At 41.8% G+C, this 23,091-nt stretch overlaps 2 protein-coding genes and 1 long non-coding RNA gene across 6 annotated transcripts in view; 2 read left to right on the forward strand and 1 right to left on the reverse strand.

Annotated features, from left to right (window-relative positions):
- Positions 1–239, forward strand: part of LOC103476928 (uncharacterized) — a 9,038-nt gene extending 8,799 nt beyond the window's left edge. The window contains exon 3 of the long non-coding RNA XR_001777368.1: positions 159–239. This is a non-coding gene — a long non-coding RNA (uncharacterized LOC103476928). The remainder of the gene's footprint in view (positions 1–158) is intronic.
- Positions 1–4,121, reverse strand: part of ldb1a (LIM domain binding 1a) — a 25,650-nt gene extending 21,529 nt beyond the window's left edge. Inside the window, exons 1-2 of one of the 2 annotated variants that reach the window (XM_008429684.2) lie at positions 3,998–4,115; positions 207–307 (exon numbers count right to left, since the gene is read on the reverse strand). In XM_008429684.2, coding sequence (XP_008427906.1) covers positions 207–234 — 28 coding nt within the window. In that variant the 5' untranslated portion in view covers positions 235–307; positions 3,998–4,115. Of the gene's footprint in view, positions 1–206; positions 308–3,997 lie in introns of both variants that reach the window. The other variant, XM_008429682.2, reaches the window with a different exon arrangement.
- pprc1 (PPARG related coactivator 1) lies at positions 4,110–21,058 on the forward strand. Of its 3 annotated transcripts, XM_008429687.2 has the most exons (15): positions 8,718–8,959; positions 10,012–10,039; positions 10,250–10,336; positions 10,454–10,597; positions 11,988–12,065; positions 12,156–14,127; positions 15,072–15,125; positions 15,949–16,009; positions 16,202–16,266; positions 16,435–17,140; positions 17,229–17,432; positions 17,534–17,612; positions 17,714–17,835; positions 18,096–18,247; positions 20,601–21,058. In XM_008429687.2, the coding sequence occupies exons 1-15, from the start codon at positions 8,913–8,915 to the stop codon at positions 20,699–20,701; spliced, it is 3,900 nt and encodes a 1,299-aa protein (XP_008427909.1). In that variant the 5' UTR covers positions 8,718–8,912; the 3' UTR covers positions 20,702–21,058. The 3 variants fall into 3 exon arrangements, with proteins under 3 accessions (XP_008427907.1, XP_008427908.1, XP_008427909.1); XM_008429685.2 differs by lacking the exons at positions 8,718–8,959; positions 10,012–10,039 and adding an exon at positions 4,110–4,406; XM_008429686.2 differs by lacking the exons at positions 8,718–8,959; positions 10,012–10,039 and adding an exon at positions 8,200–8,447.
- The last annotated feature ends 2,033 nt before the right edge of the window (positions 21,059–23,091 follow it).

The following is a 23,091-nucleotide window of genomic DNA, read 5'->3' on the forward strand; positions in this document are numbered from 1 at the left end:
GTGTGGCAGCTTCAGTTTTTAACCTTGTGTTAAAAAGTCTGGCATTGGTTTCACCGACACATACACCCACAAACACCCAGAAGTCACACAGCTCAGTGCTGGCTCCGGGGGGCTTTGCAGCACTTTCTACATAAGTCCTTTTTTTTTTTTTCTGACAGCACCGCTGAGCACAGAGCCAGAGAAGGAAAGATAGAGTGAGCACTCACCGGGGCAAGCACAGCCTCCAACAGACATCTTCTCACATGTTGGGCTCCTCTCTGAACGAAACAGCTGCACTCAGTCCACACGCCGCTCGCATGGGCTAACTCTGAGGAAAACAGCACAGACATAGAGGGGAGGAGAGATAAGAGGGAGTGGTGAAAAAGCAGGCCATGTACAACACAACCACACTCCTCTCTCTCTGTCAGAGGCAGGAAGTTGGCAGCAGTGCTCAAGCTGCATCATTAATAGACATATTGCAACATGAGTGGGAGGGAAAACCAGAGAGCAGTGAAACAGGAAGAAAGAGTTTAGGCAGCGTGTGAGACTAGAGGAGGGAATGTGGATCAGAGTGAGGGCGAATGCACGTTTGAAACGGAGAATGCAGGAGGGAGGCAATTAGGGCAAAAGAGAGGAAAGAGGGGAAAAATGCAAAAGGCGTGAGTGCATGTGTGGCAGTGATGCATCATCTATTTTTGCCCTGTGCTGCTGTGGGAGATAAACATACTCAGTAGGAGCCCAGAGGCAGAGGGTAATTACTGCCAAACAAACACGCACACACGTGAACGCGCGCGCATACACACACTGTGCCTCATGTATGACAGATTCTCATCTCTCTTTCCGAATCCCGCTCCATCTTTTTGTTTTTCTGCTGCAGAGAGAACACCAGTGTTAATCACTACAGACAGGATCGATTAAAAATGCAAAGGCCTCCTAGAGCGCAGGGACACTGGAGACCCACGGGAGGCACGGACAACGTGTGCATGCAGCATGCACGTGTGCAGGCCCAACAAAACTGCAGGTTCGCAGCCTGGCTTCGCTTCAGATGTCACCACAATTATTTAGATTATTTTTATTTTTTTGTACTTTTATTTTTCTTTGTTAAATCTCTCTACTTTGTTGTTTAATCTATGCAGATTGTGTCCGCCCCATAAATTCTGTTCACAAAGCCCATATTTTTTACAGTTTCAAACACACAAGCACAAGCACACAACTTACTTCCAGAGATTTGATACCTTTGTTGTTGTCGTGATCTTGACAGATGACTATAGACAGTTTCATTAACTAATCTGTCACAGTGTCACTATGTTCTAAACCTAAAAACACCTGAAACTTTACCCATTTCTCACAAACTTCAGCGTATTTATGTTATTGGCCAACACAAAGTAGAGCCTAACTATAAAGTGCAAGAGTCTGGAAAGTATTACATGCATTTGTGTTCAACCCTCCTGAGTCAGTATTTTGTAAATCCACCTCTTGCAGTAATCACAGCTATAAGTCTTTTGGGGTACGTCCCCAATAGCTTGGCACACTGCAGATTAGAATTTTGGGCCACTGTTTGCAAAACAGCGAAGGCTCCATTAGACTGGTTGGCAAGAGTTTCTAAGCAAAAACTTTCAAGTCATGGCTCAAACTGGTTGGTTGTAGCGTATAAAACCTAATGACTCAGAGTAAGGAACGGCAACCATCCGAATTTTTCCACTGGATGAGTCTCAAATTGAAGGATCTACAAGTTTAGCTGTTTTTATTTTTCTTTATTGCTCCAGTCTTTCTTGAGCAGTTTTCTTAAGTATCCACCCCGGCACACTCAATCTTAATGTCGTAGCAAAACACTGGGTTGGAGCGAAGGACAGAATCAATTGCACTTCACTTTTTTTTCTCCATTTTTTCCTGCATGAAGTCACTGGTCTTTACAAATGCTACAAGGCTTTTCATCTCAGACATAATGAAAAACTCCTGATAGCTAAATGTCTCTTCGCCACGTTCGATCTGTGCTGTGTGTAGTTGTGCAATGCACAACGGACATCAGATTCAGATTGAATTTATTTTTTGGTAAATTTGCAACATTACAAAGACTTAGGAAACAAAATGAAACACCATTTTACAAACCAACAATTTATCAAAAAAGGAATTTCCTGAAGCCAGGGCTTATACTTTCCTGCCATAACATAAACAATGGAGTCAGAGCTGCTCTGGTGGTCAGTGTATAGCAATAACAATTTCTGCTGCAATGTCCTTCCATTAAAAAAATATATTTTTGTAACAATATATCAACATTTCTGAAAGATGTTATAGTAGATATAGTGTTCTGGTACTCCATGTCAAGCACCGTAGCAAAAGTGAAAGGAAATACTGTGAAAATGGCATAAAGTAAAAACTTTCACCTTGTACAAACGTTAAAGATTTTTAGGCATTATTACATAAAGTTTATACACTCTAGGTAAAAACCCTTTATGTTATTTGTCTAATCTGTTGTTTAACTGAATTACAGCAAATGTCTAAGACCATAGTATGGTGAAGAACCCTTAAACATTTTCACTTTTTGCCACTTCTTGACCCACAAACCTCAGAATATGTCCTGAATATTTTATATGATAGGCAAACACAAAGTAAACATCAATTTTCAAGTAGGTTTGTGCGTTAGCTAGGCCATTCCAACACCTAAGCGTGCTCTGATTTAAACCTGTCTGTGGTGGTCAACGCTAGTTGTCGTCCGACTGGAAGGTGAATCTCTGGCACGTCTTTTGCAGCCTACAATATGGTTTTCCCATTCCATTGGGACCAGCTTCCCTGTCTTCCCTCCCACAAGAAAATGCTGCCACCAACATGTTGACAAATCTCAACAGCAACACCCCGCCTCACCTCGACTGACCCCTCCCCCTCGCACTCTTCTGGTTGAAGCTCAGTTTAACAAACTTCAGATCCTTGTTTTCTGTCTGTCATCATTTGCTAGTTTTTTTCATCTAACTCACTTACAGAAGACAAACAAACGTGTCTCTGTCGAAATCAAGGCTGACAGGCACATTCCCCACACTCCGTCGTACTGACAGAAACATCACAGTTAAATGTCATACACCATGTCAGACACTGCTGTCAGGACCAAGATACAATGAGCAACCCTCCGGGCCCCCCTTTTTTCTCCTGTTTTTATTTCCCCTTCGCAGACAGCGATCTTGTTGTCCCTTTGGTCTTCCTCTTTCTCTCTCTCTCTGTGTGTGTGATTGCGTGTGCTCATCTCTCTCATGTGTTGTTTTCCTGCGATGCTTGTAAAGCTGCCACGATTGTAGTTTAACATTAACAGATCCCGCTACTGTAAACTCTGAACAGCAGAATAAATAAAAGGCGAGGAGAAAGGGGGACATTTCCACCGGTGCCTGTTAAAGAAATAAAAGATGAAGTGTGTGGGAAGTAATGGGAAAGGGATATTATGACCCATTTCAAGAGATCTGAGTTGAGGACTAAACTACTCTGTTGGACACACTCTTTCCAAGCTCTCTTCAAGGTGCAGAGATTGCCACTCTGTCAACACGTCCACACAACACATTGCTCGGAAAGCTTTCAGAGAAAATAATCAAGCCTGCCCCCCCCCCTTTGCCCTCCACATCTCTTCCCTGCATTCGAATCCCTCTCGCCGCTGTGGGAACACGTAATAGCAGCAGCTCAATAACAATATGTGACACACAGCAAAGTGCTTGCACACAAGCTCACTGACTGAGGCACACATCTGCTCCTGCCACGTTGTTTTACAGCAAACACTTGTTTTTGTGCATCGATGGTCTACATTTTATTTTCTTTTTTTGTAATAAATCCCACCAAAATACCCCAAAACACTCCTGGTGGTTCTTGATATCTCTGCCACAGATGGTTTCTCCTCATGCTTTTTTTTTTCATGTCCTACACCTCTTTGCTTTCTCTCTTTCTTTCTTTCTCTTTTTCTTTCTTTCTTTCTTTCTTACCTCCCACACTCTCTCTTTCAGACACAAACATACTTAAAAATATCCTTCCTGCCAGTGCTTACCTTTGTCTTCCCCCCCTCTTCTCCTCTCCCTCGCTTGCTGAAAGTCCTCTCAGGTCACCAACGCAGCAGGTCCAGTCGAGAGAGACGGAGTGCTGTGATAAGCAGGTGCAGATAGCAAACACAAATGGAGAGACGCTGGTGGTGGCGGTTGAGGGGGATCTGGCAGTGTGCAAATTGGATGATGAGAAGGAAAGGAAGAAGGAAAGGAAGAAAGAGGAGGAGGTGGATGTGTGTGCTGGTGAGGTGGAGGGGGGGCCAGGGGGAAGCTTTCAGCTGCACTGGTATGAATATGACGCAGAGGCAGCAGCCAGATCCACTTCTCCTCTCCTCTCATCTCCCTGTACCCAGCGAGAAAGACGACCGTGAGGTGGGAGGGGAGGCTTGTAACCATGACGACGGCAGAGCACCGGTAGGTAGGTAGCAGTTTGGGAGAGTGCTGGGGCACATCAGCGCTCCTCTTCCTGTCTTTCCATCTTCCTTTCTTTCTCTCTCTCTCTCTCTCTCTCTCTCTCTCTCTCTCTCTGTCTCACTCGCAGACAGACAAGCTCACATATGCACAGCAATGTGCGTAAGCAGGCATGAGCGACGCGGATTCATCGGGACGTGGCTGATAATCGGAGGGAAAAATGTCTGGGTTTGTTATGACGGCAGAAAGTTGGAGAGCGCGCTGGAAGCAATTACAAATGTGCCGCACTTTAAATCCAAAACAGCAACAGCTGGTAATGAGAATAGTGGAGAAAATAGTGTGTTGTTAAAAAAAAAAAAAAAAAAACAACCAGCATGATTTTCACAGCATGATGAAGCACTATTGGGTCAACAGATTTGCACAAACATTTAAAATGTTAATGATGAATGTGATTTTTTTTTTCAAACAGGAAAGAAACAATTATCCCTACTGCTGCTGCTAAAAACAATTAAAGAAACAGATTATTACTGGTATTATATGTTAGGGGTCAAAAAGGCCCCATTCCAAAAAAAAAAAGAAGAATATTTATAAAGTTGAAATTGGTCATATTTAAGTACAGTGTATAATAAAATGCAGAAGTTTTTATTTATTTATTTATTTTTACCTAAAACTAAACTTTTCCTGTTAGGATTACCAAAATAATTTCTACTTTCTAAATTCCAGAATAATCAGAGAGAGAATATTTTAAAAGCTTCTGCTATCACTCTTGGTAAATTTGCTCACATACACAGAGATTTGTATTTCTATAAACTGTTGATGACGACAGATGATAATGTCATGGCTTAATAAGCATCCATGTAAGTTAACAACATTGAAGAACTCATGAATATTTAAAATGACACAGAAAACACTGGCTCTTATTGTGACACTGCAAAACAATCAAAAATATCAGGCAGATGTCAATCAAGACACAAGCATGAGAAGATCTGACCGTCACAGTTTTGAGAAGGAGAGAGAGATTGTGGGTTCCAGAGATGTGTGTTTCAATGTGAAATGTGCACATCAATCTCAGAATAAAAGCAAAAGACCTTGTGAAGCTGCCGATTGAAGCTGCTAAGAGTATTTCTATCCACAGCAAAATTAGTATTGTGCTAAAAGCAAGATGAAAAAGCAGATTTGCCATTTGCAAATGCACTCAGTGGAAAAAAAAAGCTCTTAACTTTGAATACATGTTCCGTGGTTTTATGGAACTAAAATTGAAATATTTAGCCATTACGCACTGCATTACATTTGCAAGGGAAGAGTGGGGGGAAGATATTTCATCGTCTGCATCGTGTTGTGCGGATGCATGAGTAACCGATGTACTTCAACATTTTATGTGGAAATGCTGGATCAACGTCTCAAGGAATCAGCCAGGGAAAGAAAGCTTTGGTGCTAATGGGCCTAACCCTAGATGATAACCCTAAGCATACAGCTAAATTAGCTTCAAAGTGGTGTAGGGACAGCAATATTAATGTTTTGGACTGGGCATCACAAAGCCCTGACCTCAGTCTAACAGAAAATGTGTGGATGGAACTGAAATATGTGTGAGCAAGGCGACCCGCAAACCTGGAGGAATGGGCTGAAAATCCAGCAAGCTAGTATGAAAATCATGTGGAAGGCCATACAGCCATTTTAAACATGCGGTTTAAAATGTATTTCTAATTAACACTAAAATGTATGTAAATCTCTAAACTCAAACACTAAATGAATTGTTTGATCTGATTTAATCTCAGACTGAGAGGATACAGTTTCAGTGTGTATAAGATCAAGATTGAACTTTACATGTGAGGCATCTAAAAGAAAATTGTGACACACACACATTCATAAAATAAAAAATATTAATATTTGTATAAATGCACCGTTAATGCATTCCTTAAAAATTACAATAAGATTAGAAAATATTTCAATCAATAATCAAAAGTTTGATTTATTATATTTAATGTATTATGTATAACTTACATTATAACTTCTGTGCTGCCATCTGTCATGAGGCATTTTAAGCTGTTGTAATGGTTGTGCAGTTAGACACTAGTATGTAATTGGTTAGCCTGCGCAGCAGTTTAACTGCAGACCAATTATCTTGCCCATAACAGCATTATCCCTGCTGACTGACTTGCATAAATAGTGAAATTATTATGCAGTGTGTGCTTTCTACATATAATAAATGTAAAGTTTTATCAGGACTGTTTTTACTCAATTGTTTAATCATGTTTTAAACAATGATTAATCATTGTTAATCATTGTTAAACATTGTTTAATCATTGTTTAATCACTGATGAGAACACAGTTGGAGAATGTGGAAAGAGTTCTTAAATACTGCAAGTGGCCGTTGACTAGGAGTTGTTTGCACCCGGCAGAGATTCTGACGAATGGAGAACACACTGATAGACAAAGTGGTAAACCGCGCTGAGACCACACAGCTTGAGCATGTGGGCTAGAAGCTGCTGTGTGGTTTGGTTTGCCTGTAATCCATTTTTACCTATGAGACTTAGGGATTTGCCAATAGCTTCTCTAAGACTTGCAGTACAAGTCATAATGAGAAATTAATCCCCCCCCCCCCATTTTTGTACTTTACGCTGTTTAATCTCTTCATCTCATCACTGGCTGTTTTCTCATTTTTATGCTAATTGTTCTTGACGTCTGGTACTATAGAAACAAGCACATTTAAGAGCAAACTTATTCATACTCCTGGAAGGGTTAGACCAAAAGTAACACTTTAACTTTTGGCCTAACCAACATGTTTAGACGAGAAGTAATATTAACAGTCTTGATTTAAAAATGTTTGATGAGAGATAGAAAGATTAGGGTGATGGCAAGAGACCTCCCAAACTCAAAGACTTCACCTTAGAGAAATCCTTAAAATACCAGAGGAGACTTGCAAAAAGCTGCTTAGCAAATGTAAAATGAGTATCATTAGCTATGATGCTAATTAATTATCAACTGGTTATTGAGAAAGTTATTAACTTTCAACATAACAGTTGTTATTGCATCCAATTTTATTATTACAATGATCTTCCCCAAACCGGATTTTTCTTTATATTGGTTTATCATCTGAGAGACGCCTCTCTCGTTATCAGATTCAAACTTGTTGAACGAAAATATTTTCAACCTAAATTTCCCATAACAATGAACATTTAGGGGCCTGTGGGCGAGTATTCCCCTCCACGGGATTTTGTCTTCAATGTAAAGTTTTGAATTCAGGTTTGAATGGGGCAGAAAGTGAATCACTGCTATTTTCAATAAAAGCCAAGTATGAATGTAACACTAATCCTGAGAGTAAATAATTTGTCTCTGATTTCATGTAAACTCCATCAGGATGTGCCCAACGTTCTATGGAAAACCACAATCTCATAGTATTATTATTTTAAAGTAAAACCACAGTGTAAAAAATTATCTCATGTTTATGACATAATTTCTACATTTGTATTATATCTTGTATTATTTTTCCCTTTTGTTGAATTCCCTAAAAGTGCAATTTTTTTTCTTTTCCACCTCTCTGTCAATCCTGTTCTGTGTTCTCTCAAATCTTAATTTGAGTTTTTTTCCCCAAAATTTCTATCTTTTTTTACATTATTATTATTCCTGCTTGATGTTTGGTAAGCTCAACGGCATTTTTGTTTTGCATGATTCTCCGTTTTCCAGCAGGTAGTCATAATAAACTATAGAAAAAAATATTTTAGTATTTAGTCAAATGTTGGCTGCTTTGGAAGCCGTACAATCAGGTTTGTAGGCGAACCAGGAAAGAGAACTACAAACAAACGGAAAACGTCGTCACGCGACATTTGACCCTCTGCGTCATTTTGCGTCATTTTGCCGGGATTGCTGAACCACGTGTTTCCTACCGGCTTGCAGTTTGTTCCTCCTCTGATTCACTAGTTTTTCATTCTCAAACGAGGCCCCGGCAGGGAGTGGGCATGCAAGATGGCGGCGCGGTGGGGAACAGGCGAGGAGGCTTTATTAGCGTGCAATTTGGATTTATTCCCATTGGAAACACTAGACGAGGTGAGGAACAACTTGTACTCGTTTTTTCCCAGCGGCTGATATCTGTGGATGGAGTTTTCTGTGTCTTTGTAGAGCATTGGCTGTACAAGCTGGCGTGGGAAAGTGACACGTGGATGAATGAGTAGTATAACTACAGCAAACAATATTTTTTACATCTTTTTTTAATAACAAAGCGATACCAGTGCGTTGTGTTTTTTATTGCAGAATTAGACCAGAGTGAACTTTTTGCTGTTCTGATTTCTTTCTGAGCGAGAAAGCGTTACTGGGCTACTCTGCTAGTGATAGCCGGGTTATAACTCGTAATAATAATAACAACATCTAAATAAGACATAGTGACAGCTGTGTGATATTATTAAATGCTCGCTTTGGATGACTACACGTGGTTTAGTTGCTATCAGATGTTTATTATGAAGCTTAGTGAATGCATTTTCTCTCCGTGTCTAAGCTAATGCTCACGTGGTGGTGATGATAAAAGAAAGGCAGTCCAGCTCAGCTCACATTTTTATCACTCAGTAAGCTTTAAAGTGACTCCAAGTTGAATTTGTTTACTGGATCCAATTACTATCCTGAGTGATTTAGATAGCAGCGCATTGCAGCAATGTGGCATAAGTCTGTTTACTGCAATGTGGAATAAGTCCGTTTACTCTTTGACTGTAACCAGTACAGTCACAAATGGTTACCAGCACTGGGACTGCAGTAGCCATACCGGTTTTCATTCAAACATACTTAAAGCCACATGCGTTTATTCACACATGCGCAGGAGAGAGGGTTATCTTTGCCTTCTGTTCTCCACGCATATTGTCTTAACAGTGTAAATTAAGCGTAGTAACACCTTGTGGAGTAACTCTTCTATGAATAAGGGGTTGTAATTACACACTTTGCTTTGCAGATTTAAAAGGATAATAATGGAGAGATGGAGGGCCCTGCTATGGTTTGTTGTAGTGCAACACGTGGGTAGTGCAGCCTTCCTGTGGACGGAAAGTGGGAAGGCTCAAATATGTCTGCGCTGTAGATAGAAACACGTGGGGTCAGTCAGTGGAGGGGGCTAATGGATTAAAATGAAAGGGTGTTTTTTTTTTTTCATATATGCCAAAAATTATCAACAGTTTTGTCATACTTTTTGTGCATTTCAAAGTGTAGTAATTAATTTGCTGCAATGGAGAAGTAAAATGACACTGATACCTGTTTAAGACAATTTAGTAAGTCTTGTAATTACAGGAATGTGATAAGTCTTGTAAAATTTTTATTTGAGATTGTCTTGCAGCAAGTAGTTCTGTTTTAAAACAAAATTTTATTGCTTCTTATTTAAATCGGAAAAAGCAAAAAAATAAAAAATATTCCTGCTTAAGACAAAATACTCTTTGCCTTTTTGCTAGTTAGCCGTTAGCAGAGTATTAGGTGCAAAAAGCTGATTTTAGCTGGTTTAGTTGCTGGGATCGAGTCTGCAGTTGGCAGCTTAAAACCAGACTCCTGGGTTTCGGCTCCTTTGGTTTAGCAGCTCCACAGTTCAATGTTTTGTCTGAATTTGTCCTGGTAAAATACGTAACAGTCTCTTTTTTTCCAGCCCACTCACCTGCAGTGTGCAGCAACAGGTAAGGAGGTAAGGGGAGAGAAAACTCCCCTTCTACACTAATCACTTGGGAACTTTTTCTGGTATCTCATTAAAGGGTTTTTAAATCTCAAAAACGAATACGGTCGGTACAGATGGCTTGATGTATATTTATAAGCTGATGACATGATTTGTCATTTCTTTGTTTGCCACTATAAAAACTGGAGTGTTTTGTCCTCTTGTCTCTGTCCAGCCTGCAGGGCTCAGCTCCGAGGAAAGCCTCCAAAGCTGCATTGACCCCTCCATCCTTTCCATCTTCGATGATGTGCCAACATTAGAGGCAAGACAAATTTTTATCTTTGCATCTTTAATAAAAAAAAATAAAAATAAAAAAAAAACGTCTTGAGGCTTTTATTTTTAAAGCTCTGAATAAACAGATTAAATAACTTTAACCCAGGCTAAAGGTTTCGATGAAGAGAGCGAGGCTACGCTGCTGACAGCTTTGACGGAGATACTTGACAACGTAGACGATGAGAACCTGTCGCCGTTCGACACGCTGCCCGACTCAGACATGCTGTCCAAGGGCCGGGAACACTCTCCGGTGAGTGCTCTCATCTTGTTCAAACTCTCTGAAAATCACTTTTGTCTTTGAACATGAAACACAGAGTAAAAGAGGAAATTAGAATTGTACATACATACCTCTCTCTAGAGGCAGAATACGGTCATGCAGCCTGAAACATGTTTAGAGTATAATATCCCTAAATCTTCTGATTTGTCCTGGTTGACAATTGAGTGTGTTTCCACTCTGGGGTACAGCTAATATTTATTGCAGCTAAGAGATGGGGGAAGAAAAATCTTCCATCACTTGAGAATTCATTTCCAGCTGTACAACAGGAATGCCTGGCATTGCATGCAAACACAAGCATGCAAACTAGTTCAGTACTTCGGCTTTATTGGTCTGCAGAGAGGAATCGCTGCCCAAAGCAAACAATCCAGTGTGAGATGTATATATATATAAAAAAAAAAAACACAATAAAATCAGACTAATTGTTTCATAGTAGCTGCAGCTTAGAATCTAAGCAAAGTCACTCTATAGATTATTGGAAATGTGTTACTGTAACACGTCAGTCATGAAAATAAAACAGTAATTTTCAGCACAAAAACTAAACCCGCTGACTTTGTCTCACAGATTTCACATAATGACTTCGGTAATTTAAATCAAAACTCCATGAAAACATGTGGAAAACTGTAATAAACAAAGGTGCTTTGTCCATACAGACCTTTGTGTGAACACGAGGTGACTGCTCTGGTCAGGATTACAGCCTGGTCTTCTGCAAACATAACTTGCATATTTCATGTTGGTTACACTCCGCAGCAGAACTGCAATCCCTCCAAAGTTGGAAGAGGTCTGCCTTATTAGCAGATTTGTTATACTTGCAGCTTGCGAGTATAACAAAATATGTATTATATGAAGCACAAGTGTTAAAGATGATTGTTTTCTATCCATTAAAAGATTTGCTAGAGTGAGAACCCGTCCAGTACTAACTGCTGAAACTGGAAGTTTATGTTGCTCATTTAATAATACGTCCATTCTTGACTGATTTGTTTCATTAACGTTGATCATAACCATTGTAAAACAAGGATATTAAATGTGGGTGGTGGGGTTTAAATGTTTTCAAGTAAAAATATCAAATACCTGTTGCAAAATTTAAAGTTAACTGAAATATAAACTTTGAAGGAGTCTAAACTAGGAGATGAAATGAGCAAAAAAAAGGAAGAACATAATTTTTGATCAGCCTCACACAACAAACATCAATCCGTGTTTCAGAGTAGACATGTGGTGGAGTTCCCTCCTGTTGATTTAATTTGATTCTACTTCCTGCTGTAAAAAAAAAAGAACCCAGCCAACTACCATGTTTCCTGGAAATGTTCTAGTAGTGGGAGCATGCCTTCTGAGTCCAAACGTTAATATCATTATGCTCTGTCTCCAGCTCAGGAGAATGCTGTGCCTGTCTCGTTCACCTCAGAAAGACTCGCTCGGTAGCACCAGGCCGTTATCAGGAGGAAAGGTAAACTATTCACTCATAAAATCCCTTTACAAAATACTCCAGAAGACGGATGGAGAGATTTGACTGGATGCTTTCCGTCTTGGTGCCCAGAACCTGTCCAGGATGCAAGGGGGCTGTGTCCAGAGGAGTGATGGGGAGGAAGAAGAGGACGGCTCCTTCACTCAGAGCCCAGACAGGCTAGAGTCTTCTCCAGACCCTCCAGGTTGGGAAGGTCTGCCGTTGCCGCTCCCTATCCTCTTGGAGCAGGAGGGTCAAGAAGGTCTCTCAGTTAGCCTGGCAGATTTGGTCCGGCACATGCACCCATACTGCATGGCCATATCTGTAGAGAATGAAGAGGGAGAGCAGATGTTGCCTGAAGGGGGAATAGTGCTTGAGGTTGTGGACCAGAGTGAAAACGGAGAACCTATCTTTACCATCCCGAACATGGATCTGTCTTATAGTCTTCATCAGCCGCTCACAGAAAACGAGGTCAAACCAGAAGCAGCAGAAGACGAGCTTGCTGACAGTTCAGAGCATATAGTAGTCGACGATGAAGATGACGTCCCTGTTAGGAAAACCTTTGAAATCGCTCCTGCCGATACTCCAGTGGTATGTTTAGATGTGAGCAATAAAGTTAAGAGGAAAAAGGAGAGAAAAACAACAAGCCCAGCAAGAAGGAAAAAGAAATGTAATGAGAAGCAGCAGTCTGAACTTGTAGAAGGAAGGGTCCTCAGGAGCGGCACAGTCAGAAGGGTGATAACGGATCCCCCCAAAAAGCCTCAGAAAGGCTCTGGTAAAGAAAAAGTGCAGAAAAGCCAAAAGGTTATGTCTGCCTCTTCTCCACCTGAGCCGCTTCTAAAACCTGAAGGAATAAAACAAATCAAAACGGAGAAGGAAAACACCACTGCAGCTCAGGCTCCTGAAACAAACGAGAAACTCGTCTCACCTCTGCTGCCCGAATGGAGCGCAACCCTGACACCCGAGGAAAGTCGGTTGACGTGTTCAGCTGTAGCTGTGAGCTCCCACCAGCCCAGCAAAACACCGAAACAGTCAGCCACTGCCCCAGAAGAAAAAGAAAGCTCGTCATCTGCTTCCTCCGTTTCCCTCCCTTTGATATCTTCAGAGACCCCTGCAGCTGCTGCAGTTCCCGAGATCTCCCCTCCTGTCAGCATTACCCCCGCAGTCCCAGAGGCCAAACCCAAGCCGCTCAGCCTGGAGGAGTACAGGCGACTCCGGCAGCAAAAAAAGCCGGCTCCGGTGGAGAAACCAGACAAGAGCGTCACCAGGTGGCCCAGCCTTCCAGAGCTCCCCAAAGAGCTACCCCCTTTGCCCCACCTTCCTGACCCCAACCCCAAGGATCCCAGACGTGCAAACCCCCTGGCAGCAAGGAAAGAACTGGAGGAGGCCAAACCTGCCTGGCGGCCGAAGGGACCCTGTGCACCCCCCACCCCAGAGGCTCTGCTGCAGCCGCCAGCTTACATGATTTCTTCATCCACCAAAGCCTCACCTGCTGTTCCTGTTTCTAAGCCCCAGCAAACGCAGGAGCCTTCCAAACTGCTCCAAAATCTCCAAACTGTTCCCCCTGATTCAGCAAAAACTCCAGCTGCACATCCAGATGCAGCTGCCAAGCCTACAGAACCTCATGTGCCTCAGAGCTTTGCTCCTCCTGCTTCTTTAAAGCCTTTAGTCCAAGTTGTGTCTTCAGCAGATGGGAGGTGTTCCCCTTCAGCTTCAGGAAGAAAATGTGAAACCGAGTCCATTAATCCAAAGTCTGTACAGGACACTAAAGTCTGCCCAGAAACCACTACAGATGTACACAAACCCACAGATGCTTCCCAGGATGTGCCTGGGATCGCCGTTTCTACCTTATCAGGTGGCAAACTCGCATCCGACAGAAAGTCGTCCAAACCCGCAACCAAAGAACAAAGTGTCCAGCCCCGTGCTGCCGTCTCTGTGAATCCCCATCATCACAAAAACCATTCTGCTCTGGTTGAATCTAAACAAGGATCTACTACAGCCATGAACCCACAAAGAACCAAGAGCAACACGCAAGAGCTGATCGAATCATTCACTAGTGAAATAGGTGAGTTTGGATGGTTCATAGAGAACATTCCAGAATGTTTTATTAGCGATGCACCAATAAACATTTTAACTATTTAACTTGCCAACTGCAAAATTGGGATCCAACAGCTTTAAAAATATTTTTTCTCTCTTCTTCCTGCCATTGATTATTTATATTAAGAACAGAGGGGAAAATTTATTAACATTTTAAACATGTTGAAATTGTGTTTCATTAGCAATTAGCACAGCTAGCAATACAAAATAATCAATATGTGTGTATTTGCTGGGCAAGATTCCTACAACGGATAACTAAAGAGTATCTGCACATCCTTAAAAAAGTTTACATACATGTATCTAAAAGTAAGGCTTAAAAGTATCTTAAAGTAAATTGACCTTTACTATCTCATTCCCAAAGGGTTTAAACTTGGTCTTGAAAGGACTATTTAATCTTGTATATTTCTGTATTTTTTTTTTTTATGACTTTTCTGTCAGAAAAGTTTGGTTACAGAAGGCAACTTCATTGCCTTCTGTAATTCGATATGGTTGAGGCTACTGAGAAACCATCTGCTAATACATCCTTACTAGCTAGCTTTAATCCTTAGCAGCTAGCTTTATTGCGTCCACCATAGATAAGTACAAATGTATCACCAGTTGGCTGGAGGACGTTTGCACATTTCTGTGGCGATGTAAGTGTTTAATTCTTTTCATAAAGGTCTTAAAAAGTCTCATTTGAGTCAGTGAAACCTGCAGAAACTCACTAGTATGAACAAAGATTTTTGCGTTTCCAGTCAGCATGTTAAGCTAAAAATCAGCCAGTTCCATTTTCCAGCCAGCTTCTTGGTGCATCGGTAGGCTTCTCTTTTCTCTACTATAACTGTGAGCAATGCATGCATGTCTGAAAGTTCAGTCAATGTTTCTCTGGTCCACACACTGTAGTTATGAGTGTAACGTTTGTGTCTTTTAAAGGTATTGAAGCTGCTGATCTGACGAGCTTACTAGAGCAGTTTGAGGAGACTCAAGGTAACCGCTCTTGATTTGCTACCATCTGCACCCGCTCTTTCTTTTTCCACCTTTTACAGTTCTACTTCCCATGCATTAAATCTTCGTTGAGGTTGTGATGTTCAGTACCGCAGTGGGTCACGCAGCTCTACTTTAGTATCAAGCTAAAAGCAGCCAGAGGATCATTTTTCATCGTTTCGTAATGGTGACTGGTAACGGCTCACAACGCTGCAGCGCTACGCTCGTTGGCAGGAGTTGAAACACGTAAAGGTGTCATTTCACGTCAAATGGGAGTTTACTCATGTTTTGACCAAAATAAGGCAGTCAGACACGTCTGACTTGTGACAGGGTTTAGCTTTACAGGAGGATTTGTATGTAAGAGAGATTGGTTCTGCAGGGGGCTTCTGTGTTCTCTGCTGCTGGAATTCTGCCTTGTCTGCAGATCCATTTAACTGTCGCCCTGCTGTCTTTGTGTGGGCGGATGCACAAGAGGCAGCACATTAGAAACAACTGGTCGGGCTACGCAGTGCGTGCAGCAAGTCCGGTCAGAGCTAGGCAGGGCGGGTATGAGGTTCCCACAGTGTCGACGTAGTTTCCTATACCAACACAGATGATGCAACATTTCAGGGGTCTTTACATCACAACTTTTAAAATCCTTAGTAAGCCTTAATGATGGTTGTCAGGACATGTCTAGTCAGCACTAGTTAAATAATGATTTCTGAAATCATCTAAATCCATTTTACACCGTTTCAACTGCATGATCTTGCTGTCTCTTTCTGGCGTTTGCTTTCCCAATAATGTCCATCTGCTGACACATTCGTATCCCTGTTCCCTATTCTTTTAGCAAAAGAGGAGAAATGTGTGCCGGAGGTCTCTGGTAGAGCAGCAGCTGTAGGAAACTCGAGGTGAGTTACCCTACAGCCCTTTACGCTGCTCAGGATTACTGACTCAGTTCTAGTGTGTGGAGGTGACCTAAATTCACCTTTTGCCAAGACCTACCGCAAAAACTCCCATTTGCCGGTCCTCATGTCTAAATTAGGCCTGAAGACCACCAGAGCACTGCTAACCGAAGTGCTAACACACCGTTTGCTTTGCAGAGCTGCGTCGATTCCAGAGAAAGCTGTTCAGTGTGAAAGAATTAATGACCTCTCCAATTCTGCAGGTAATTTAGTCAAAACACAATTAAGTCTTTGTTCAGCTTTTGCTTTAAATGAAAGCATAACTTTGTTTCGATTCGTTGCTTTCAGATTTAATATCCAAGCTGAAGTAGCCAAAGCACTGAGCTTATTGGCAAACATTGGGTGCTCATCCTTTCTATTTTTCTCTTCAGCTCTGGCTCCCAAGACCACTTCTCCCAACCAGATGTGGAAACCTCTGGCCCCTGTGGCTCTGCTGGGAAAGCCCAATAACCCTGAAGCTCCCAAGTCCACCCCCTACAAGGTGATCCAGATAGAAGCCAAGCCTCTGCCCCCGGTTAGGGTCCGTAGTAAAGCCACTCCCGCTGCTGCCCCCGTGGCCCCGGATGTGGCGTGCATGGATCATGACTATTGCCTCTCCAACAAAAGTGTTTCACTTGGCGAGTCAGGCAAGCGGTGGAACATTAAACAGCAATCTGTCTTCACCATTAAGCCCCTCAGGCAACATGCGTCAAGCCCACCGCCAACACTTCCACCAGTATTGGCAGCATCTCCACAGGAAGCCACAAATTCTGTGATTTCATCTAGAACTCAAGATTGTCCACAAACCGTTCAAGCCCAGAAGAACGGAGACGCGTCGGAGCAATGCTCCGTCCCGGAGACTTCGGATTTTTCTCCATCCCAGCAGGAGCGTGTCACAAGCCCCAGAAAGGGGCCATCAGGGAGGTCCTACCGCCGATATGTTGCTTCTCAGACCCCCAGTCCCAGCTGTAGTCCCAAAGAAAGAACTCGCGGGAGGTCAAGAAAAAGATTTTACCGCTCCCCCAGCCCAACGTCCAGCTGCTCAGACGCCTACACCTCCAGATCTCGGTCTAGGTCCAAATCTCCAGCAAAGAAAAGGTTTGTTTTTTGGGTTTGTTGATCCATTGTTATTTTTAACAAGTTCTTTCAATTTTTCTTACACCGTTTCTTACTTTTCGTTCTGTAGGTATCGACACCGCAACTCAGACAGCAGTCTAAGCTCCTCATCCCGATCCTCCTCTCGCTCTTCTCCCTCTTTGTCCCGGTCCCCTCCACGGAGGAGGAGGTACTCGTATTCCTCCTCTCGCTCTGGGTCCTGGAGCCGCTCCACGTCACGATCCCCTTCTCCCCAAAGACAAGCTCAGTGGAGTAGAAGCAGGGGGTTGCACAGGTACTCGAGTGCTGCTTTTCGGGGTGCTAACCATTATTTTTGTAGACATGTAACTTTTTCAAAGCTGCAGTTACTTTAAAATAACTTCTCTTCTCTCTCAGCCCCTCATACAGGTCTAGATACTGTACTGGCACGAAGACAAATGTGGAAGAGACAAAGAGGCGCAAGGAGAAAGCCATTGTAAGTTCAGAGTAAAAAGATGGATTTTATGTCCAAATTAAAATATTTAACTTGTTTCTAATCTAATTGGGTCTGCTTTTATTTATGTTTTTTTTCCCCAGGAGGAGAGGCGGGTTGTGTATGTCGGCAAAATTCGGGGAAGCATGACTCAAAGAGAGCTCAGGGAGCGCTTCTCTTTATTTGGAGAAATTGAGGAATGTACCCTGCACTTTAGAGAACACGGGTGAGTAAATCCTTTTAAAATTAATTAATCGATCGCACTGTCTTTGAACCTGGTGGGTCTTGCTTGTGACCTCCTTGGCCAAGCTACAGTGCAACAGCAAATCCAAGCTTGTTCATAACTGGGGCCTCCTGGCAACATCCCCAGGTCGCCTTTTTAAAAGCAAGCTACAGTCAGCGACGGAGGTCTTCTACTACTTTATGTGGACACCTTTGTGTTTAAAACTGAAAAATAAATTGCTGAAATGTTGTCATCTCTCCCAGGGATAACTATGGGTTTATAACTTACTACAACACCAAGGATGCGTTTACAGCCATTGAAAATGGCAGTAAGCTGCGTAAACCTGATGAGCTCCCCTTTGACCTCTGTTTTGGTGGAAGGAGACAGTTCTGTCAATCCAACTATGCTGATTTAGGTGAGCATGCCAGAGGTTCTGCTGTTCCCCCCACATGATTTCAGTGGTGTTATGAAATATTTCTGTCATGGGTTGCAGAATATTTAACATGGTTTGTTAGTTTAGTGTTAATGCAGCTGTCGCCTCTCAATAAATTAGTATTAGTAAACTGGAACACTCTGACCATTTTCTTTATCCCTCATTGGCCCTGATTACTCTTTTTACATCATCTCTGGTTCAGCATTGGCTGAAGATGAACAGTGTGACAGTCGTAGCTTATATCCTGGACATGTTTGTGTCTGGTGGGTCTTTAAGCAGTGACTTCAGGTGCAGTTAAAACCTTGTGAGTCTCATTTAAACTCTTGAAGAATTTTTGTTTTCTCTCACACTTTTTCCTTCCACTGAACTTTCCATTAATTCCTTGAATACAGACCAGTGAGTAGACAACTTCTTCAGCAAGGACCTTTTGTGACTTGATAATAATGATCCGATTTTCAGCGGAACTTAATTTTGGGTTTAGTTTAGCTGCAAGCTATAATCCTCTAAAGCAGTGTTTCTCAACCTTTTTCGGGCCAGCGCCCCCCTAGCCTTTATCCAGGTCCCTCACCGCCCCCCACCAAAAAATTTGTAGGCTACTTTGCACTGACAATTATTTTATTATTAATGTTACTATCATTATTGTAGATGTTTTGAATCGGCACACCGATTATGTTTTCCGTACACTTCCGCGTGCCTTACGCTCCTTCACCTCACGCACATAACGGGGTAAATGTAGCGAGTTTTGCACTAAACGTATTGGCGTCTGGAGGGGGGGGGCGTATCTTTCTACGCTCCTTCGTGGGGGCGCCGATTTATGTTTTTGCATCCACCTGAATAATGTGTAGTTGCCCATGGCACTTCAACAATATTATTTTACCTTTTATCTGGAAGTAGTGTCTGTTTATTCTTGCCATACAGTCCTCTGTATTAATTATTGCTCGAAATGTCTTGCCATACCAGTTTATTCCGCTGTATTTACTTTAGTTTCTTAGTTTATTCTTGCATTTTGTTCTTCATTTATTTCATTTAGTTTCCTTTGATTAGTTTTATCCTCTCTTGGTTTATTGCTATGTCCACTTTAGTTTCTTTCCTGTTGCTAAATCATTATCATTTATTGACCATCAATAATCTCATCATCTGCTGCGCCGCCTAATCGTCATGTGTTTCACATCATGTGTTGATTTTTCACTGTTCAGCATCGGATTCTCTGTTTTTATGCCATAATTCACATCTAGTTCGTCGCTCCGTTTTGCCCGCTTCTCTGTTTGTTTGTTTTTTTTTTTTTTTGTTGTTTTTTTTACTCCCTAAGGTGTGAGGCGGTCGGGAAACATATCAATGGGGAAAAGGCAGAATAACATAAACCTTTTAAAACAACGGAAACAATTTCGGTGTTCTGATTATTGAAATATAAAAGTGCTGTGGTACTGTTGTTCCCTCAAACCCGTTTCATGTCGGACCACTTGCAGCACCGGTGTTAACGCTATAATATGAACCTTTCTATCGTGGCATCACCCATGGAGGGATTTCTTTATTTAAATGGGTTCATTTTTCAGAGGGATACAAAGTGAAGGTATTGTTATTTTAGTAATTACATGTTTGTAAGAGCAATTTTCTGTTGTCCTTCCATGGAAGCGGGCAGCTTTCAAATGGAAATAAAACACTTTTTAATATAAATTGCTGCTTTGACATGATCACAGAACTGCAAAAACATATGGAGCCTACATAAATACCAGACAAAGTGAATCACAGCAGCGTAATCAGCTGGTGTAATGCTGAACTGATGCGCCATGAAGCTACAAACACTGAATAGAAGAAGAGCTGCCATCGATACAGTTGCAGCCAAGCATGGTTTAATGTTACACAATACAGTTTTACCAAGTTGCTCAAAGTCTAAACTGGCATTGTTGTGCATTTAAGGTGTAAAGTTTACCTTCGACCAAATGTCCCCCAAAGGCATCCCAGCGCCCCGCTTTTGTAAAAATGTCCGCCAGCGCCCCCTGCCGTCCTCTGAACGCCCCCTGGGGGGCGGTACCGCCCACGTTGAGAACCGCTACTCTAAAGAAACAGAAATAGACACTTATAGCTCAACGGCCTGCGTTACGAATCTGTAGGAGTTTCACTTTTTGAAATGCGTAGTTAATTTATTGAGATGCTCCTGTGAATCATTCAATTTAAAATTGTACTTGAACTTAAAAAAAAAAACCCAAATAATTTAGACTTAAAACTCTTGAGCTCATTTTGTAAATTCTCAGCTTGTGCTGTTATTTTTAGAGTAATACAGATTTCAAATTTTAATGTTGCTGTCTTTGTAATATATTTCCCTTTTTCTTTTTAGATTCAAGCAGAGAGTATGACCCATTTCCTACAAAAGGCAAATATCATGCACTAGACTTCGACACTTTACTGAAGCAGGCTCAGCAGAATCTGAAGAGGTAACAGGAGGTCTGCACCAGGAAACTGCTGACATTTACCTCAGTCGACTGATGTCTCTGCACCTGCAACACTGTTTTTACATTTTGGTTGCTGAATCATGATTATTTTTGTGTTTGTTTCTCCAAGCTAACACCTTCTATTGAAGTGAAAATTTATAATGAAACTTTAAAAGAAGTTTAAAAAAAATGAATAAATGGGAAAAACATGTTTCTTTTTATTTAAATGTACAATTGAAATTAAATTGTATGGAGGGAATACTTTTAAAAGTAAAAAAAAAAGGAGTTGAGCTTCCTTGTTTTTGGCAGAGTATGTAATGCATTTAAATGTACTACACACTTGAATAAAAAAAAGCCAAACTAAGGTTATGGTATTATGTTTTGGTTTTTACATTAGTTGCTGTTGTTTCAAGTTAACCACTGATTTAAAAAAAAAAAAAACAACCTGGACACATTGCAGGATTACAAGCCAATCTCCAACCTTTCATCACCAAAGGTATTGAAAAAGCTGTTTTCAACAATTAAACAGCTTCTTCATGTCTTTCAATTTGGTTTCCATGCTCACTACAGTACTGAGGCTGCCCTTGTCAGTATTCAACACTATCCACAGTCTGTATCCACATAGATGCAGACTGTGGAAGGACCACAGTGCTGGTTCTGGAGGACCTCACTGTGGACTCTGGTACAGTACTAAATTGGTTTGAGTCCTACCTAAAGAACATGAACTTTTTTGTGTCAATAGGTAACTTCATTGGAGTGGACAGAAGTGACAAGCAGATGCCAGAGTTTAATCGCGGGGCCCCTCTTATTTAATATTTACATGATCCTGTTGCCTCAAATTATAAAGGAAAAAGATTAGTTACAACTATGCAGATGGACAACTCCGCATTATGACTATGAACCCATTCAAACAGTAAGTGCACAGAATAAATCAGTGTATATGTGCCATAACTTTCAACTGAACTGATTTTTGGACCTAAAGAGAAATGATCAAGAGTCAGCATGCACCCTCCGCTATTATAACTGGAAACCACTAATCAGGCCTGAAATCTGTGCTTAGTGATGGACCCAGATCTGAACCTTCAGAAACAAAGTTGGCCTATTCCCTGAAGTACGCAGGATTAATAAGAGAAACTTAAGTGTTTGAGCACATCGCCCCAGTTCTAAAGTCCTTAACAATGGCTACTGATAGTTCAGAGTATAGACTTTAAAATACTGGTGTTGGTTTTTAAATTGCTGAAAGACATGGCATCAGAATACATTAGAGATCTGTTCCCATATAAGCCTTACAGACCACTCAGTTCTATTTGTTCAAGTCTACTCTGCATCCCCAAAATCCAAAACAAATATGGAGGAAGCTGCATTGAGTATTTATGTTCCACTATTTTGGAATATACTTCCAGAAAACTGCAAAAATGCTAAAACACTTAGTTCCTTTAAATCAAGGCTAAAACCTTGTATATACACTGCTCAAAAAAATAAAGGGAACACTCAACACATCCTAGATCTGAATGAATGAAATATTCTCATTGAATACTTTGTTCTGTACAAAGTTGAATGTGCCGACAACAAAATCACACAAAAATCATCAATGGAAATCAAATTTATTAACCAATGGAGGCCTGGATTTGGAGCCACACACAAAATTAAAGTGAAAAAACACTACAGGCTGATCCAACTTCAATGTAATGTCCTTAAAACAAGTCAAAATGAGGCTCAGTATTGTGTGTGGCCTCCACATGCCTGCATGATCTCCCTACAATGCCTGGGCATGCTCCTGATGAGGTGGCAGATGGTCTCCTGAGGGATCTCCTCCCAGACCTGGACTAAAGCATCCGCCAACTCCTGGACAGTGTGGTGCAATGTGACGGTGGATGGAGCGAGACATGATGTCCCAGATGTGCTCAATCGGATTCAGGTCTGGGGAACGGGCAGGCCTGTCCATAGCTTCAATGCCTTCATYTTGCAGGAACTGCTGACACACTCCAGCCACATGAGGTCTAGCATTGTCCTGCATTAGGAGGAACCCAGGGCCAACCGCACCAGCATATGGTCTCACAAGGGGTCTGAGGATCTCATCTCAGTACCTAATGGCAGTCAGGCTACCTCTGGTGARCACATGGAGGGCTGTGTGGCCCTCCAAAGAAATGCCACCCCACAATATTACTGACCCACTGCCAAACCGGTCATGCTGAAGGATGTTGCAGGCAGCAGACCGCTCTACACGGCGTCTGCAGACTGTCACGTCTGTCACATGTGCTCAGTGTGAACCTGCCTTCATCTGCGAAGAGCACAATCTTTGTGTTCTCTGGCAAATGCCAAGCGTCCTGCACAGTGTTGGGCTGTGAGCACAACCCCCATCTGTGGACGTCGGGCCCTCATACCATCCTCATGGAG

This window comes from Poecilia reticulata, linkage group LG15 (assembly GCF_000633615.1).
Source record: "Poecilia reticulata strain Guanapo linkage group LG15, Guppy_female_1.0+MT, whole genome shotgun sequence".
Lineage (NCBI taxonomy): Eukaryota > Metazoa > Chordata > Actinopteri > Cyprinodontiformes > Poeciliidae > Poecilia > Poecilia reticulata.

What these genes read in the sequence shown, in the direction of transcription:
- pprc1 (XM_008429685.2), top strand. Translation starts at nt 4,122, where the DNA reads ATGGAGAGACGCTGGTGGTGGCGGTTGAGGGGGATCTGGCAGTGTGCA. An exon ending in ATGATGTGCCAACATTAGAG is followed by an intron (nt 10,337 to 10,453) that starts GCAAGACAAATT and finishes ACTTTAACCCAG; the next exon opens with GCTAAAGGTTTCGATGAAGA. An exon ending in ATCATTCACTAGTGAAATAG is followed by an intron (nt 14,128 to 15,071) that starts GTGAGTTTGGAT and finishes TGTCTTTTAAAG; the next exon opens with GTATTGAAGCTGCTGATCTG.